General features: G+C 46.4%; 1 protein-coding gene across 1 annotated transcript in view; it reads right to left on the bottom strand.

Annotated features, from left to right (window-relative positions):
* The window catches only part of LAMA1 (laminin, alpha 1), a 64,235-nt gene that overhangs the window by 34,121 nt on the left and 15,189 nt on the right, over positions 1–14,925 (bottom strand). Inside the window, exons 10-23 of the mRNA XM_010141828.1 lie at positions 13,965–14,105; positions 13,097–13,270; positions 11,901–12,002; positions 11,576–11,787; positions 10,693–10,804; positions 9,719–9,829; positions 9,073–9,200; positions 8,391–8,477; positions 7,931–8,142; positions 7,247–7,353; positions 5,890–6,070; positions 4,054–4,190; positions 1,705–1,941; positions 350–493 (exon numbers count right to left, since the gene is read on the bottom strand). Coding sequence (XP_010140130.1) covers positions 350–493; positions 1,705–1,941; positions 4,054–4,190; positions 5,890–6,070; positions 7,247–7,353; positions 7,931–8,142; positions 8,391–8,477; positions 9,073–9,200; positions 9,719–9,829; positions 10,693–10,804; positions 11,576–11,787; positions 11,901–12,002; positions 13,097–13,270; positions 13,965–14,105 — 2,085 coding nt within the window. The remainder of the gene's footprint in view (positions 1–349; positions 494–1,704; positions 1,942–4,053; positions 4,191–5,889; positions 6,071–7,246; positions 7,354–7,930; positions 8,143–8,390; positions 8,478–9,072; positions 9,201–9,718; positions 9,830–10,692; positions 10,805–11,575; positions 11,788–11,900; positions 12,003–13,096; positions 13,271–13,964; positions 14,106–14,925) is intronic.

The raw sequence follows: 14,925 nt of genomic DNA, 5'->3' as shown, positions 1-14,925 counted from the left end.
GCCCCGTGCTGAACAGCCCCTCCCCAGCTCTCGCACAGCCCCTTGCAGCACTGACAGGCTGCACTCAGGGCTCCCCGCAGCCTCCTCTGCTGCAGGCTCAACAAACCCAAAACAGATGTAATATACTGGCACCAGTTCTGGGTGCTTTGAGATAGTCAATAGTTCACATCTTAGAGTAACAAATGCCCAAATCAAAAAACTGGCAAAACACGTTTGATATTTAGTTTTTAAAGAGACTTTTTAAAAGACAAGAAACATTAAACCATTTGCTTGTTTCCTTTGTTCTGCCACACGCAGGCACACCGTGTGACACCTAGCTGTGTCTGGGTGTTTCTGTCACTTTACTTACCGGGATTCTCACATGACCTTCTAGTTCCGAGCAAACCGTGCTCATCCCGAAGCAGAAGCAGGGAGTACAGCCTAGGGCAGTGGCAGCGGACAGAGCAAAGGTTCCAGGTTTACACTCGCTGCACTGGAGACCAAAGACATTTTCCTGGAGGAAATAAAAAACCAGAGGCACACTTGAGTTTCTTTGCCAGCTGCAGGAAAGATAGTTCTTTTTGGAAGAAAAAAATTATTGCTATGTAAACTACATCTTTTTTTTCCTGCACCCATCTGGAAAATGAGCTCTCAAAGCTGAAGAAGCTGCTCAGTCTTTCAAGACCAGACTTCATCTTTTAGGAGAAATCCATACTACTAATTTCTGTATCTCGTGTTTCTTTTTTTATACAAGAATGTCAATTCCAGTTTCACTATACATGAGTTGTCCTCAGGCTCTGCCTCTGGTCGTAGCATAGGAAACATGTCTGAACTTGCTACATAATCACATCTCAAAAAAGGTTGAGATTCCCCATTTTGCATTTGTTGGTTCCTTCCTATCATCATCACTCGGATTTTCAGAAGAGCAGGCTGAATTGTCTGAACCAACGCGCTCTTCTCAAGCCTAACAAAACCGTGTCAGGAGGAAACACACCGGTATGTCATTTTTTCCATTGCTCAAGGCATCGAATACTGTAACCTACTTCAGCTGGTTCTTCTCCAATGTTCTGCATGAACTGAGAAAAAAAAAAATCACTTTTAAATAGCAACTAAGAAATAATATATACGAATTACGAACTCTTATTATGGGAATTATTTGCAAGGTGAAATGCAACGTAGAAAGAGGCAAGTGGGATAAATGAAACACGTGAAAATTGTACATTAAAAGTGGTTTATAGGGCATTGTTCTGGATATCAGCAGGCATTGACATCATACAAATAGTGACACTGAAGTCCCTAGCACCATCCTCATATTTAACAAAACTGTTGTCCCAGAACTCCTGGCCAGTGCTTTGTCCTGTTCAAAAGGAAGCAAACAACTCTAGGAGCCACAGGAAAGCAGGACAAGTGCCCCCTCATTCATTTCCACCTTCCAGCACTAATCCGTGAAAAAGAGGACTCCAGGTACTGCAAGAATCACGTGGTTACAGACACCCTGGATAAACACATGGATCCTGCAGGGCAAAAACAACCGGTTTGGATTTAGGACTGGACTGCAGGGAGACCAGTCGTGAAACAGGCCAAGTCCTGAAGAAAGGACGTTTTGTGATTAGGGCATACGGTGGGTCTTGATCCTGACCCTCTTTTAACCCCTTCCTGAACCCTCCGTGACTTGCGTAACAAATGGCCCGAAAGCCCGAGGGCTGTCCCAGGCCCCTTCAGTACCTTGCAGGTACAGATGCCGGTTTCCTCCTCACAACCACAAACTCCTTTGGCATCGTCACACGTCTCCGCTTTGGTTCCACCCAAATCACAGTCACAGGCAACACAGTCCGGGTAGTCCCTGTAGCCTAACGCACACCTCGAGCAGTCTGCTCCTCCAAACTCAGCTTTGCACTGGCATTGGCCCGTCTGTACGTCACACTGGAGGTGGGTTGAGCCGGTGCTGCTGCAGTTGCAAGCCTTCGGTGAAAAGAAGAAACGTTCATAAACCGCATGTCTTGAGAAAGAACAGCACAGCAGACTCCAGCGGCCCCTAGAACTCACCGTTTGCCCACAGGTACTATTCGACAATAGAAGAGAAGAACTTACACATGGAAATGGGGTTGTTTGGTTTGCGTTTGAGCTAAGAACTGCATTCCCAGTAAACCGTGGGTGGCAACAAGTAAGAAGATTTGTTGATTCCCAAAATAGAGCTGGGAATCAAAAGAGTCGAAGGAAACTTTCCAGAAAAAAATTCCCAAAGACTTCATCTAAAATTCTGTGTAATGAGTGCAAGTAAATCCCAATCATGTTACGTAAGTGTGGGGTGAAAGAAACCTGTAAGTACAATAATTTTACAAATATGAAAGAAAAATCATAATACTGACATTTTAAAAAATATTTCAAGCAGCATTAACAGGGTCTACAACTTGCTCAAACTTCATTTACTCTTTGATGAGGACCCAAGAATGTCACTGCACCCAAAGGTGGGAAACCGTGTGCGTGCTGCAGCTCCGTCCCAGAAGCACGCTGCTCCCTGGCAGAGCCCGTCCTTCGCTATGCCATCACCAGCAGGAGCCTGGCAGTACAAACAGTTCTGTTTTGAAGCAGACTGCATCTAACCTTCGCATCTGGGGTCAAACAAGTCGAGTGTTGCTCTGTGGTTATTTCTAACAGCGCAGGCAAAAAGTACCTTCTGTCTACCATCACCTGAGTGTGAGATCTTCCCTGAGTCTTCCATCCTCACCATCCTTGAGCTGAAAGGCCCTACCTTGTACAGCACTACACAAAGACCCACAACATCCGTTAGCATCACCTTGAGCATTCTCCACAAGCTTGCTGTCACCACTAGTACTCTTTGTACCGAGCAGTTTTTACTGCCTGGTCTAACACACTTTATGATCAAACAAGCGGACAGCTTTGGCTCCCAGATACCATTCAAGTTCTACAGCTCTGAACATCAAATCCTATTGTAAGAACCATAATAACCGAAATAATCGACACGTACTTCAACCTCTATCTCTGTGATAAAGACAAGGACTAAGGTACAAACTAGAGTAACTCACATGAATTACCATGATGCTGCAACCAAAACGACTGCTATTTGTTTAGCATAAATGAGCAGCTACATATTTAAACGTGATCATTGGCAAGGGCTGTGGAGCTGCCCCACGACACGAACGTTAAGGGAAAGGCAGAGGGACCAGCACATTGTATTTGCAGAACACGAGGTACGAATGACAGGAGCTGACAGAGCAGTGGTTTGAAGACCAGCTGCCAAGCTGCTATAAATCACTATGACAGTGAACTCCGAACAGATATTATGGGACTATTTTATCACCCTTACTCTAAAAACTCAGAGAGAAAAGAAAACAATTTGGCTGATGCTTGTGCTTGTCAAGTCCTCACCGCGTATGACAGACCTTGTCAAGCTGACTGTATTTGTGGTTTCTCCATGAAACCACCTATTAAATTCATGAAAGGCTTCTTAAAAAAAACCTCAGCGTTTGAGATAAAAATTGGTCTGATGCCCTATCTGTCAGGAATTTACTGCATGAACCTCGTTGCATAAACGGCTAGATCAGCACTAGGGTGGCATTTCACTGCTTAATCATAAATATTAGGCTGAGATAATGGGGGGTGTCAGTTTTCCAATCATGAAGCATTAACTACCTCAGACCTTTTTAATTTTAAATATTCAGAAAAAGCTTGCAGTGGTTTAAGACAAGTTAGACTTCATTGTTCTTAAAAACCATAATATCGTCACTCCTGGTTAGCACAGAAACTATGTTCCTTGTTGCCAACTGTTGCTATCAATCTGGCTGAGCACCACAATTTAAGCAAAAAGAAGTTAGAATAGACTCTTCAAAATTACCTGTGCATCTATCCAGAACTCTGAAAATACTCTGATCAGTATTTTCAAAGTCAGTTTTCTTAGAAGGTTTCTCAGTAAACACTCTACAATCCGATTTTTTTTTTTTTAACATGAGCATGTTGCACTAACTCTTTGAGACAGAGAAGAGAGATTGAGGTTCTCCAGAGTCCAGTTGTGACACTGGTATAAGGTGAACTGGTTTTAACAGCCTGCCATACCTTACAGCCAAGTTCAGGAGAAAGTCCCCAGTGATTTTCTTCACAGAGTTCACATTTTGGTCCCTGAGTGTGAGCGGGACAAATGCATTGGCCAGAATCAGCATTGCAGTTGTTCTGAGTATGAGCACAGTCACAGGCTGCAAGAGAAATAGATCTGAGTGATTCACTTCATCCTTGCTTTAGCCACAGAGAAGAAACTCCCAGACCACTGCTCATCTTGCTTTTAACCAGGCAGTACAGCTTATCCATTCCACCAGGAGCTCCCTGCCACCCCTAATCACTGAGGAACAGGTTAGGACCACAGGGACATTTTGTCCTGTTATGGAAAGCCCATCGTTGCTTTGTGACATGGCCTGTTGGGTGGTTTCAAAAGTAGGACTGCGTTTCCACAGGGGATCAGCAAAGGCAGCCAAAACTGCTGCGGAGAAGAGCAAATCTGTAGGAAAAAAGTATCTATGATAGAGTTACAAAACTCATCAGGAGACTTGATAATGTTCTCAGGCAGGTGAAGGGATGAATGTCAGCAGTTAGTACTTTCCAAGTGTCTTACCAAGGATCTGATCAATGCTTATTGGTATCTGAGGGGGGGAGGGGGGGGGTAGGTGGGTCAGGAGGGTGGGGCATCTGGAGAAGAGCAGCCTGAGAGGGGACCTCCTCAATGGGATCAAGAGTTAAAGGGGGCCAGGAGGAGGGGCCAGACTCTGCCCAGTGGTGCCCAGTGATAGGACAAGGAAACAGGCACAAATTGGAACCCGGGAAATTCCAGCTGACCATGAGGAGACACTTCTTTGCTGTGCGGGTGAGGAGCCCTGGCCCCGGCTGCCCAGAGAGGTGGTGGAGTCTCCTGCTCTGGAGAGATCCCAAACCCGCCTGGACGCCACCCTGGGCACCTGCTCTGGTGACCCTGCTCTGGCAGGGGGTTGGGCTGGGTGAGCCCCAGAGCTCCCAGCCAGCCCCACCGGTCTGGGGGTCTGCGAATTGCTTATCGAACAATCGGGGCAGTAACTATTTTTATGATAACTCACTGCTGCAGGAAGCACTTGTCTGTTTTAGAAATGCAATACTACTCTTCCTGAAAAGCAGAAGCTCACAAAACTGGTTTCATTAATTGTTTTGAAGTCCACAAAATTTTCAAGACTGAAGTGGTTAAAGGTACCACAGAGATCTTTGACTCTTAGTAAAGACTCAGAATGTACGTGCCAAAACATAATCCTCTCACAATGTCGCTGCAGATTTCAGATTACTGCACTATTTGAAGCATGAAAGAGATTGTTTGTTGGGTGAGAGAAGAGGTAGGCACTGCTTTAGCTACACTGTGCTGAAAAGGGCGTCTTGTTTACGTGATAAACTTAGGTTTTCTGATGGTATGTCCTCCATTTGGATTAACATTTTCCTCTGTATTGTGAATAAAAACTGTACACACCCAGGTGATGACAAACTAGTCATCAACAACTTAAAGTGCAAAATATAAAGAACTGATTGAAAAACCGAGATAAAAATCTGTAAGGGTAGCAGCTCTTTTAATTGTAGAAGAATTTTCTATTCTGATGGACTGAAGGGTTTTGTAAAGGAAAAAAGAGACAAAGGAGCTATTGAGGACAAAGTATTTTTTTCATGCCACCTTTATGAGTCGCTATTTCATAGTGCCCACCTTTTCCAAGGAGCCACGCAACAAGCAAAGAACTGGTTTATTCCCTGGATTAATCAGAGTATTAGGAGATTTTTCTATGTAGTCACAAAAAACCCCCTGACCTTTGCCAAAGTTTCACATCAAATACATTGCCAAAAGAAATGCCAGACAGACAAACCCTGAGAGGGTCAGGGATTAGAGCTTACGTGTGCAGCCCCCGTCCTGGAATGTGTGGAAGCCGTGAGCACAACGATCACACTTTTCTCCAGCCACTCCTGGTACACAGTGGCACTGGCCCTGATGGTCACAGTCCTCGGAGACTGAGCCAAACTTACTGCAGTTGCAGGGAATGCAGCCAAGCCCAGTCAGCAGCCCATAATAACCACTCTGTTGGAGGGGAAGTAAATACATCAGAGCTGTATTTCATACGTTTTTTGAAAAGAACATGACACACACAATTACTTCCTCCTTGAAATCACCAGTGAGACTTGAAGATCCCCTCGGATGTTAACCCATCTTTTAAAGACGTCCCCGAGGTAGGGGGGCTGTGCTGAGCAGGCACAGATGTCTGGGAACATGAATGGAGGCGGAACCGAGCAGAGCAGTGACCTGCGGGACACGGGGACTGGGAGGCATCCACCCTCGCTGGGCACGGATCCCCTGCTCTGGTCCCTGAGGCACTTCCACACTTAGTAGAAGCTGCAAGCTGCTGGTTTGTATCACCAGTGAATATCTACTTGTTCTTACAGCAGCCCTGCCTTTTCGCTGAATCCCTTCTTGGCGTTCAGCCATCATGTGTTTATTATCACCAACCACATTCTTCCGCTATTCCCACCCCTTTTGCAGAAGCACAGCGCTAAGGTCCCCTCAGCTCTGTTAGCAGCGCCGGGTTTGGCTTTTTGACAAGCCAACATGACTGCTCGCTGTCAGGGAGGGCAGCGCTGGCCACAACAGCCCTAATGCAGAAGGGTGCTGAGTCAAGGACATAGCTACACATCCACAGAGAGGAGGGCAGAGAGTCCTGCAACCACAAAAGCCTGTGCAGACAAACCTGCGGTCTCCACTCCAGCAGCAGGTCCTCTCTCCCCTGAATATATTTGCTGCTACTCACTGTACCTGCTCTAATCCGTATCTACAGAGGGGCAAAGGGAGACCTTGTCGCTCTCGACAACTCCCTGACAGGAGGTTGTAGTGAGGTGGGGGTTGGTCTCTTCTCCCCAGGAGCAAGCAACAGGATGGGAGGAAACAGCCTCAAGTTGCACCAGGGGAGGTTGAGGTTGGATATTAGGAATAATTTCTTTACAGAGATGGTGGTGATACATTGGCCCAGGCTGCCCAGGGCAGTGGTGGAGTCCCCATCCCTGGAGGGGTTTCCCAGCCCTTGTGTCGAGGTGGTGCTGAGGGACAGGGATCAGTGGGGACCTGGTAGTGCTGGGGGAACGGGGGGACTCGGTGACCCGAAAGGTCTCTTCCAACCTAAATAATTCTGTGACTCTATAGAAAAACAGGAATAAGACGACAAACAGAAATGTAGATCGTAGGAACAGGTAAATATTTGCTTACCAAGCACTTATCACACCGTTCTCCAACCACATTTGGTCTGCAGTGACAGACACCTGTCTCAGGATGACAAGTACTCGAACGGGAGCCATTCCCATGGCAGGCACAGGCTTGTGTTTAGACAAAAAGAAACCAGATTAAAGAAGTCATTAGTGTCTGACTACATGCAGAATTTCAAAGTTGGTACATAACGCGTGTTTCACCTCTTTATACCCCATATGTAGTAATACCCGTACGACACATTTGGGCTAAAAGATTAGAACTGAACTCTGAAATAGATACCTTAGAGAACTTTTTCTTCTAGCCCTGTATGTAACACTCAGAAGTGGGAAACACCTCCAGCAGGTCACTGCAGGGACAGTGTGAAGGAAGCCAATAATCTTCAGGCATATGAAGTGTCAGACTCCACCATAAAACATGCCTTCCTCAGTCCCATCATCTTCAACCTGCTCTTGCCAACTGACAACTGGAAGTTGCGACTCCCCATCTCTAGAGAGATCCCAAACCCGCCTGGACGCCCCCCTGGGCACCTGCTCTGGTGACCCTGCTCTAGCAGGGGTTTGGACTGGGTGAGCCCCAGAGGTCCCCTCCAGCTTGGGATTGAGCAGGTTCATTCTCTCAGCAAAGGTGCATGATCTCCCCATCTATTCCGTGTGCTTTAAATCGAGGGTAATCGTAACGGCTTACCACGACAGCTTTTCTCAACCACTGCATCCCCGTAATACCCAGCAGCACATTTCTCACAGTGGTGGCCTGCTGTGTTCCCCAGACACTTCAGGCATTGCCCGGTGAAGGTGTCGCAGTGGCCGTCTTCGTGAGGGTCCACATTGCCGTTGCATTCGCACGGAGCACACGATTGTCCAGGTACGAGTGGATTTCCATAGTAACCAGTATCACACCTGCACCGGACATCAAAACCTTTATCAGCTGGAATGGGGTGGTACCAAACACGTTCCCCACCCATGGGATTTTGTATTAAATTTTTAGCTGAAGTGTCGCTACATTACATGCAAAGGCAAGATGGGACAGAAAATTTTATAAGGAATGTTGCATCCATGTGGTGTGAACAATTCAAGGCAGGTAGGACAAGAAAATGTTAGTGATGGCAATGACAGATGTTTTACCCAACGGTAGGGTCGGTACGTACCTCTCACACTGAGAGCCAGCATAGCCTCGAAGACATTTGTCACAGAGGATCCCTCCTCCTTCAGTCAGCTGGCAAGTGGGACTGAAGCTGTCAGTGAGATTGGTGGCAGTCAGTATCAACACACAGAATCACGAGACCTCTGCGAACACTCAACAGCCACCAAGCCCATCCACCTGTCCGTACAAACATGTACTTGCAAGTTCTTCTGGATTAACATCAATGCTTTAAACATTACAGTATGTCACGTTAGCATTTTCAAAAGCTCTTCTTGAAGCTTCTACCTTTTAAAGAGCAGGAAGAAGTTAAAGCTCCCTAAAGCCTGGCCCTCTCTCTACCAACTGTCTGGTTTCTGCACCGAGCTCCTCTATTTCCATGCAGCACCTCTGTCCTTCTGCTGAAAACAACATGGGCCATAACTGTGATTTTGCTGCCGAGTTCAAGGCTGGGTCCCAGTATCACTTTCAACCCTCACGTACAAATTGCACCGGATCCCTCAGCCTGTCTTAGCTTAGTCTGTACGTTTGTTTTTCCATGCAGACAACATTTCTATGAGACACACTCAAACCAAGAGGGAGAAAACGCATCCTCCTCTCCCTCCTTCAGATTTCATGGCATTTTTCTCTTTACCTCCCCTTCTGACTCTGCTGAAGATGCAGAAGAAAATCTCCCACAAGCAGCTTACTTGTTTGCAGCAGAGCTCAGAGGGCACGCGCAGGGCTGGCAGTCCTCCGGCGTTCCTTGGGACGGGCTTCCATAGAAGCCAGGCAAGCACTGGTCACAGAAAGGTCCTGTCGTGTTGTGCTGACAAGCCTGTGAGTCATGGGGAAAAAAGTTATATTTAGTCTTGCTAGTTTTCCAGCTCCTGAGGGATCTCTGCAGGAGTCCACATGCAGGATAACGGAGAAAACAAGTGGGGTTTTTTTGGAGTTAACAGTAAATTCTAATTTAGAATATACTTGATACCATGAAACCAGCCACGTTACTTCCAAGACAGATTTCACCTACAACACCGCTTCATTTTGTGCCCTTCAGGAAAAGCTCTGTTGTTGCCTGCAGCAGAGCTAAGATTTTTTTCAGCCAGTATATGGTGACATTTTTATTTTAGTTCTGACTATTCCCCATTTGAAACGATAAACTGAAACAAACCCTTTAGGCACTAATGGAGCCCCCTGAACATATTCTGAGGTGAACAATGAAAAGCAAGAAAATAAACCCTTGATGCCCATAGATTGAAATCTATGTACACTGCAAACTTGTCTGCCACAGCCAAACCGCCCTCCTAAGCCCAGGCAGATGCTCAGAACTCAGCCCGTTGCAGGGCGACTCACAAAGCAAACGCCATGAACGTCACACTCGCTCGCGTGCCCGTTGCACTTGCAGGGTTGACAAATCCCTCCAAAGAGGATTCCGTCCACACGGTAGTACCCAGGGAGGCAGGACTGAGGAGAAACGAGGGGGACAAATAGCAGTAAAGGTACAAGTGCTCCAAGTACACGCTAAGACGTTTTCAAGGAGCCCGTTTCTGCCCACCCACCATCTGACTCATTCACGCTGTGCAAACTGAATGCTCTTTCAGCTCTATTGATGCCTCTGCAGCTCTTTTCTGGAGGTTGTTTACTTGCACTGGATTGAAGGGAGTAAGAACTAACTCCATAAAACTACCATTCAGCCCTTTGTCCTCCGGAGGCGAATCAGAGAAGTTTGGCACGGTTGAACATGTGAAGTTCTTTATTACGGGACAATAAAGAACAGATGTTCTACCTCCTCTGCAGAATCATCAAGGATGCTACAGCACCAGGCTTTGTACTGAAATTATTTGTCAAAATAATTCCTGCTATTCCGCAGATGGTGCTCGGTTCGCAGCTACATAAAGCAGCGTCTCGCACGACACATTCAACCCTTGTGGGACCTTCCAAAGGGCAGCGTTCCTCCCTGCTCAGATTCCTCATTGCCTCCAGAAACCTCATGACAAAAACCAGAAATAAACTGGACACGACTGAGATGCAGGGAAAGTGCTCTTAGTAAGGTAAGCTCAAAACAGAGCTTTTACAGCTGCTCCCTCCACAACAGTGATGTTCTAAAGTGTGTCATCATCTCTTAGCGCCACCAAGTAGATTTCTTCTTGAAAACACCATTTAACATGGCGGAAGAAAATACCTACAGCATCGTGAACGGTATCATAGAGAGCAGTTCACCCCGGAACATAAGTGGTCATGGCAGCATAATTAAAGGCAGCCTTCAGAGCCGAGATCCTTCCAGCCAAGTGAAAACTCCACCCACAGAAAACACGGTAAGAAGTTACCTCACAGGACATTCCCGTGTAACCTTGAGGACATTCGCAGGATTCCACATCTGGCGCTGAGGAAAGATCTATAACATTTACACTTGCAGTATCCAGGGTCACAGAGTCCAGCCTAGAACCAAGCATGAAAACATCCCATCATCTGTTGCCCCACACTTGATTTGGAAGAGGATAGTTTGCTTCTGGGGGAGTACCACTGCTGAGTGCTGCTTCCTGGCAGCCACAGCTGAGGAACCAGCCCGGCTGGGCAAGGGCACGAAGGCAATTTGGGATCAAGTCCAATGGTATTGACTTGAAATGCTGCCGAAGGAGGGAAGGAGGGAAAAGGCTATTGGTGAGGCTAAAGGAATTCAGAGAATAAATGACAAAGCCCTGGAACTGATTCCCTGGAGAGAGACAAGACTTTATTCCCCGTGCCTCTTGGAGAACAGGTAGAACAGTGACATCTGATGCAGATGCTGTCACAGCTGACTTGAGGCTATGGAATGACCCGTTAATCCATTCCAGCCCAGTTCTCCTGTTGCTCCTCTCCCTTCAAGACAAGCTTCAGTAATGTCTACAAACAGACACTGGAGACATTACAGCCATCAGTGACGGATTAACTTGCCACATCCCAAAACGAGGACACTGTTGCGAGTTTGTTTTGAGTCTAACAAAGCGGTCAGTGTAGTAAGACTTTTTTTGCAGTATTGCAGAACACAACACTTCTCTGTCAGGTACCTTTTGGGGACAAAACTGGACTTGAGATAATTCAATTAAAAAATGGGGTTTTTTCCCCTAGAAATTAACATAAAGCTGTAAGAATCCTGCCACTATGAGGAGTGCTTCACATGCACAAAAATGATAGCAGTATATGGATTAACTTGACTCTTTTCTCTCTCACCTGTACACAGCTTTTTTGGCAATGTTGTAGGTGGCCCTGATCAGAAGATGGGTCACATTTACCAGAACAGTCATCAACCTGTCCCGGTCTATAGCTTTTTTTGTGTTGAAGTCGATGAAATTCTCCGCCACAAGCCTCACCACGTTCGAGTATTCCTCATAGGGCTGTAAGGACAAGCCCGCTGCTCTTGTACTCAATGTCTGCCCGTTACCCTGAAATTGAAAGTCAGAGAATTACTACTATGGAAATATTTTATTTTCCTTTTTTTAAACCCATCATAGTTTCCTAATAACGTTTGAATTATAACAATCTGAAAAAAGTCCACCTGAATGATGACATCCACACTCGATACTATATCACTGTCCACACTCTCCATTGGAATGTCGTACGACACCGTGTACTTCAAGTCTCCACCAAAAGCTGTGAGCTGAAATAACAAAAAGCAAAGTCTTAATGACACACTTAACATCCAACCACCCCAAAGAAGCTACGTGGGACATCACAATGTCCAAATTACAGGAGCACCTGACTTATAAATACCACTTCCCAGGGAAAATTTAACATGCTGTGAGCTACGTCAAGGGGCTGTGTGGGCAAAGAGACCAGACCAAAAAGAATTAAAGTTCCAAAGTCCCCTCTACTCAGCACTGGTGAGGCCACAGCTCACGTTCTGGGCTTCCCAGTACAAGAGAGACAGAGATCCTGGAAAGAGCCCAAAGGTCCACAAAGATGGTTAAGTGCTTGAAGCATCTTTCATATGAAGAAACAGAGAACCAGGACGGTCCAGCCTAGAGAAGGCTCAGGGAAATCTCATCCATGTGCACAAACAGCTGAAGGGAGGAGGCAAAGAGGAGCCAGGCTCTTCCCAGTGGTGCCCAGTGGCAGGACCAGAGGCAATGGGCACACACTGAAACACAGGAGGGTCCCTCTGAACATCAGGAAACACTTTTTTCTGTGAGGGTGATGGAGCACTGGCACAGGTTGCCCAGGGGGGCTGGGGAGTCTCCATCCTTGGAGATACTCTGAAGCAACCTGCTCTAGGTGACCCCGCTCAAGCAGGGACGTGGGGCAAGATGCCCTCCAGAAGTCCCTTCCAACCTCAACCAATCTGCAATTCTGCTGCCAAAAACAGAAGACCTAGAGCTTTAGGTAGCAACCAAGGCAAAAATTAAGGACTAGCTGGTCGGAAGCTAGTAAATGCAAAAAGGGTGATGGCTAAGAGGCAGGCAAGCGGAATTTAATGGTCCTGTCTACAGTATTGGACAAGGTGTGAAGGGTGGGAGCTTTGAGATAGGAGTCAAGAGGATGGGAATGTGAGCATGCAAGATAGTAACAGCCAAGAGAAAAAAAAAGGAGAGTATCTTCTATCAAGGATAGGCAGAGAAGGAAGTGGGGAGATGAATGAGCTTAAAGCGCAAGAAGAGCGTGCTGAGAATGTCTGGCCAAGAACACCGTGATTTGAAGAGCAGAGATAGATATGTTAAGACAGAGATGGAGTTTTGACTCGAGCTGAGGACTTACTTTATTTCCTAGATAGGTCTCAGGCGCTGACCAGTAATAAGTATGTTTCAGCACTTTCACAGCCTCACTGTTGTTGATACTTATTTGACGGGGTCCATCAAATGGGCTTCGCTGAGGTTGCACGCTCCTTGAATCGTACAGGTCAGTAACAAGCCATCCAGCCATGTCTGATACCTGCAAGAAAGGACGGGAATATTCATGGAGTCGGGCCTTGTGCCACTGCAAAAGCAGTCAATGAACTTAACCCCTCCCCTGAGATCACTCAAACTGGTGGTTCTGTAACACTTCTGTTAGGCCAGTCTGACACCCAATACATGCACATACACGACTTCGGACTAGGAGTGTCTCCACCTCTCCATTAGACAGGAACAAAAATATAACGGGTGCAATTTCCATCCTCCCAATAAAACTATCTTTATACCTACGTAATTCCCTAGGACAGAATCAGAGAACCTCGAGGGCTTTGAGCTCTATTGTCCTCATTTATAGATGGGGCTGAGCTGGAGTAAAGTTAAATCCAGAGTCCCAGAAGAGGGAGCAAGATGAGAGAACTCTTGTTCTCACCGAGTTTTATACAAGTATCTTAGAATTTGAGGCTATTTGATGCGTTTTCCTCCTTTTTTATTGGCACACAAAATGGGGGAACTTCTCCAGCGCCTTATCGCACTCTCCACCACCCAGTGTCTCTAGTATTGCTGCAAGGCACTGGGGCCACAGCCTGCACTGGGATGTCACGCTGAGGACACCGAAGACCCGTTCCTCTGGAAGGAGACACGTGCCAGAACATGGAGTTAACTCGTGCGTGCATCTAAGGAGTGTGGGACATTTTGCAGCTGCCCAGGAATGAGGTCATGGACCAAACAAATACCTGACTGATGGGCCATGTTAGGCTGTCACAGACGTCAGACACCCCAAAGCAGAAACACTCCGTGCAGCCCTGAGGATTCCGTTCTTGCAGATTGTAGAACCCTGGTTTACAGAGATCACAGTTTTCGCCTTCGACGTTCTCCTGCCAATGGCACGGAACATTTGTTTCGCATCAGCATTATTATGGCAACAAACACAGCGGATTAGACGGGATTTAGGCATAACAGCATTCAGAAGGTTATAAAAGGGAACAGATTCCAGCACAGCAGGATTATTGAATAAGACCGAGAGCTGAAAACTAAAACATTGGAAAAATTCATCAGAATTTGCCGGTTCATCAAAATCTAACCATGCCCTGACAAGGGCTCTGTTGCAGTGAAATTCCAGCACACAGGCAGGGTTTGAAACGCTTCTGCCAGCTTGACAGCCTCCTCCTGTCATAGCTGGAATCTGTAGATTGCTCCGGAGAAAAGTTATGGAGCCAATGTCGAGCGTGCCAGAGAGAACTCAGACCTTTGGTGGCAACGCTACCATCTACCTCCTCTTCTGGACCAGCATTTGGCAGGTCAAGTCTCCTTGAGCCTCCATAAACAGGCTACGGGCTTTTGCAAGCAAAGACAGGTTCTCATCTAGTTTATACCCAATTTTTCACCAGTTAGCTCCATCGGCTGATACACTGGTACTCCAGCTCAGGAAAATGGTTCTCCATCGCCTTTCTCCTCCTTTTGGCCATTGGAGGCAGTATTCTTTTCCAGAACCTGGTTATTTATGTGTTTGATATTGGGGATCAGATAAATTATGTATAAGGACTAAAGTTTCAGGAAAACTGTCAAACAAACGACAGCTTTGTTTGGCTCCTGTGCGCTGACATACTTGGCAACAAATACATAAACTACTAACATTTGGTTCAGAAAATTGCGTGTAATTTCTTCAAATATTGACACGCAGCATCATAATAAAGT

Source organism: Buceros rhinoceros, unplaced genomic scaffold, assembly GCF_000710305.1.
Source record: "Buceros rhinoceros silvestris isolate BGI_N320 unplaced genomic scaffold, ASM71030v1 scaffold2648, whole genome shotgun sequence".
NCBI lineage: Eukaryota > Metazoa > Chordata > Aves > Bucerotiformes > Bucerotidae > Buceros > Buceros rhinoceros.
This window is presented reverse-complemented; position numbering and strand designations above follow the sequence as displayed.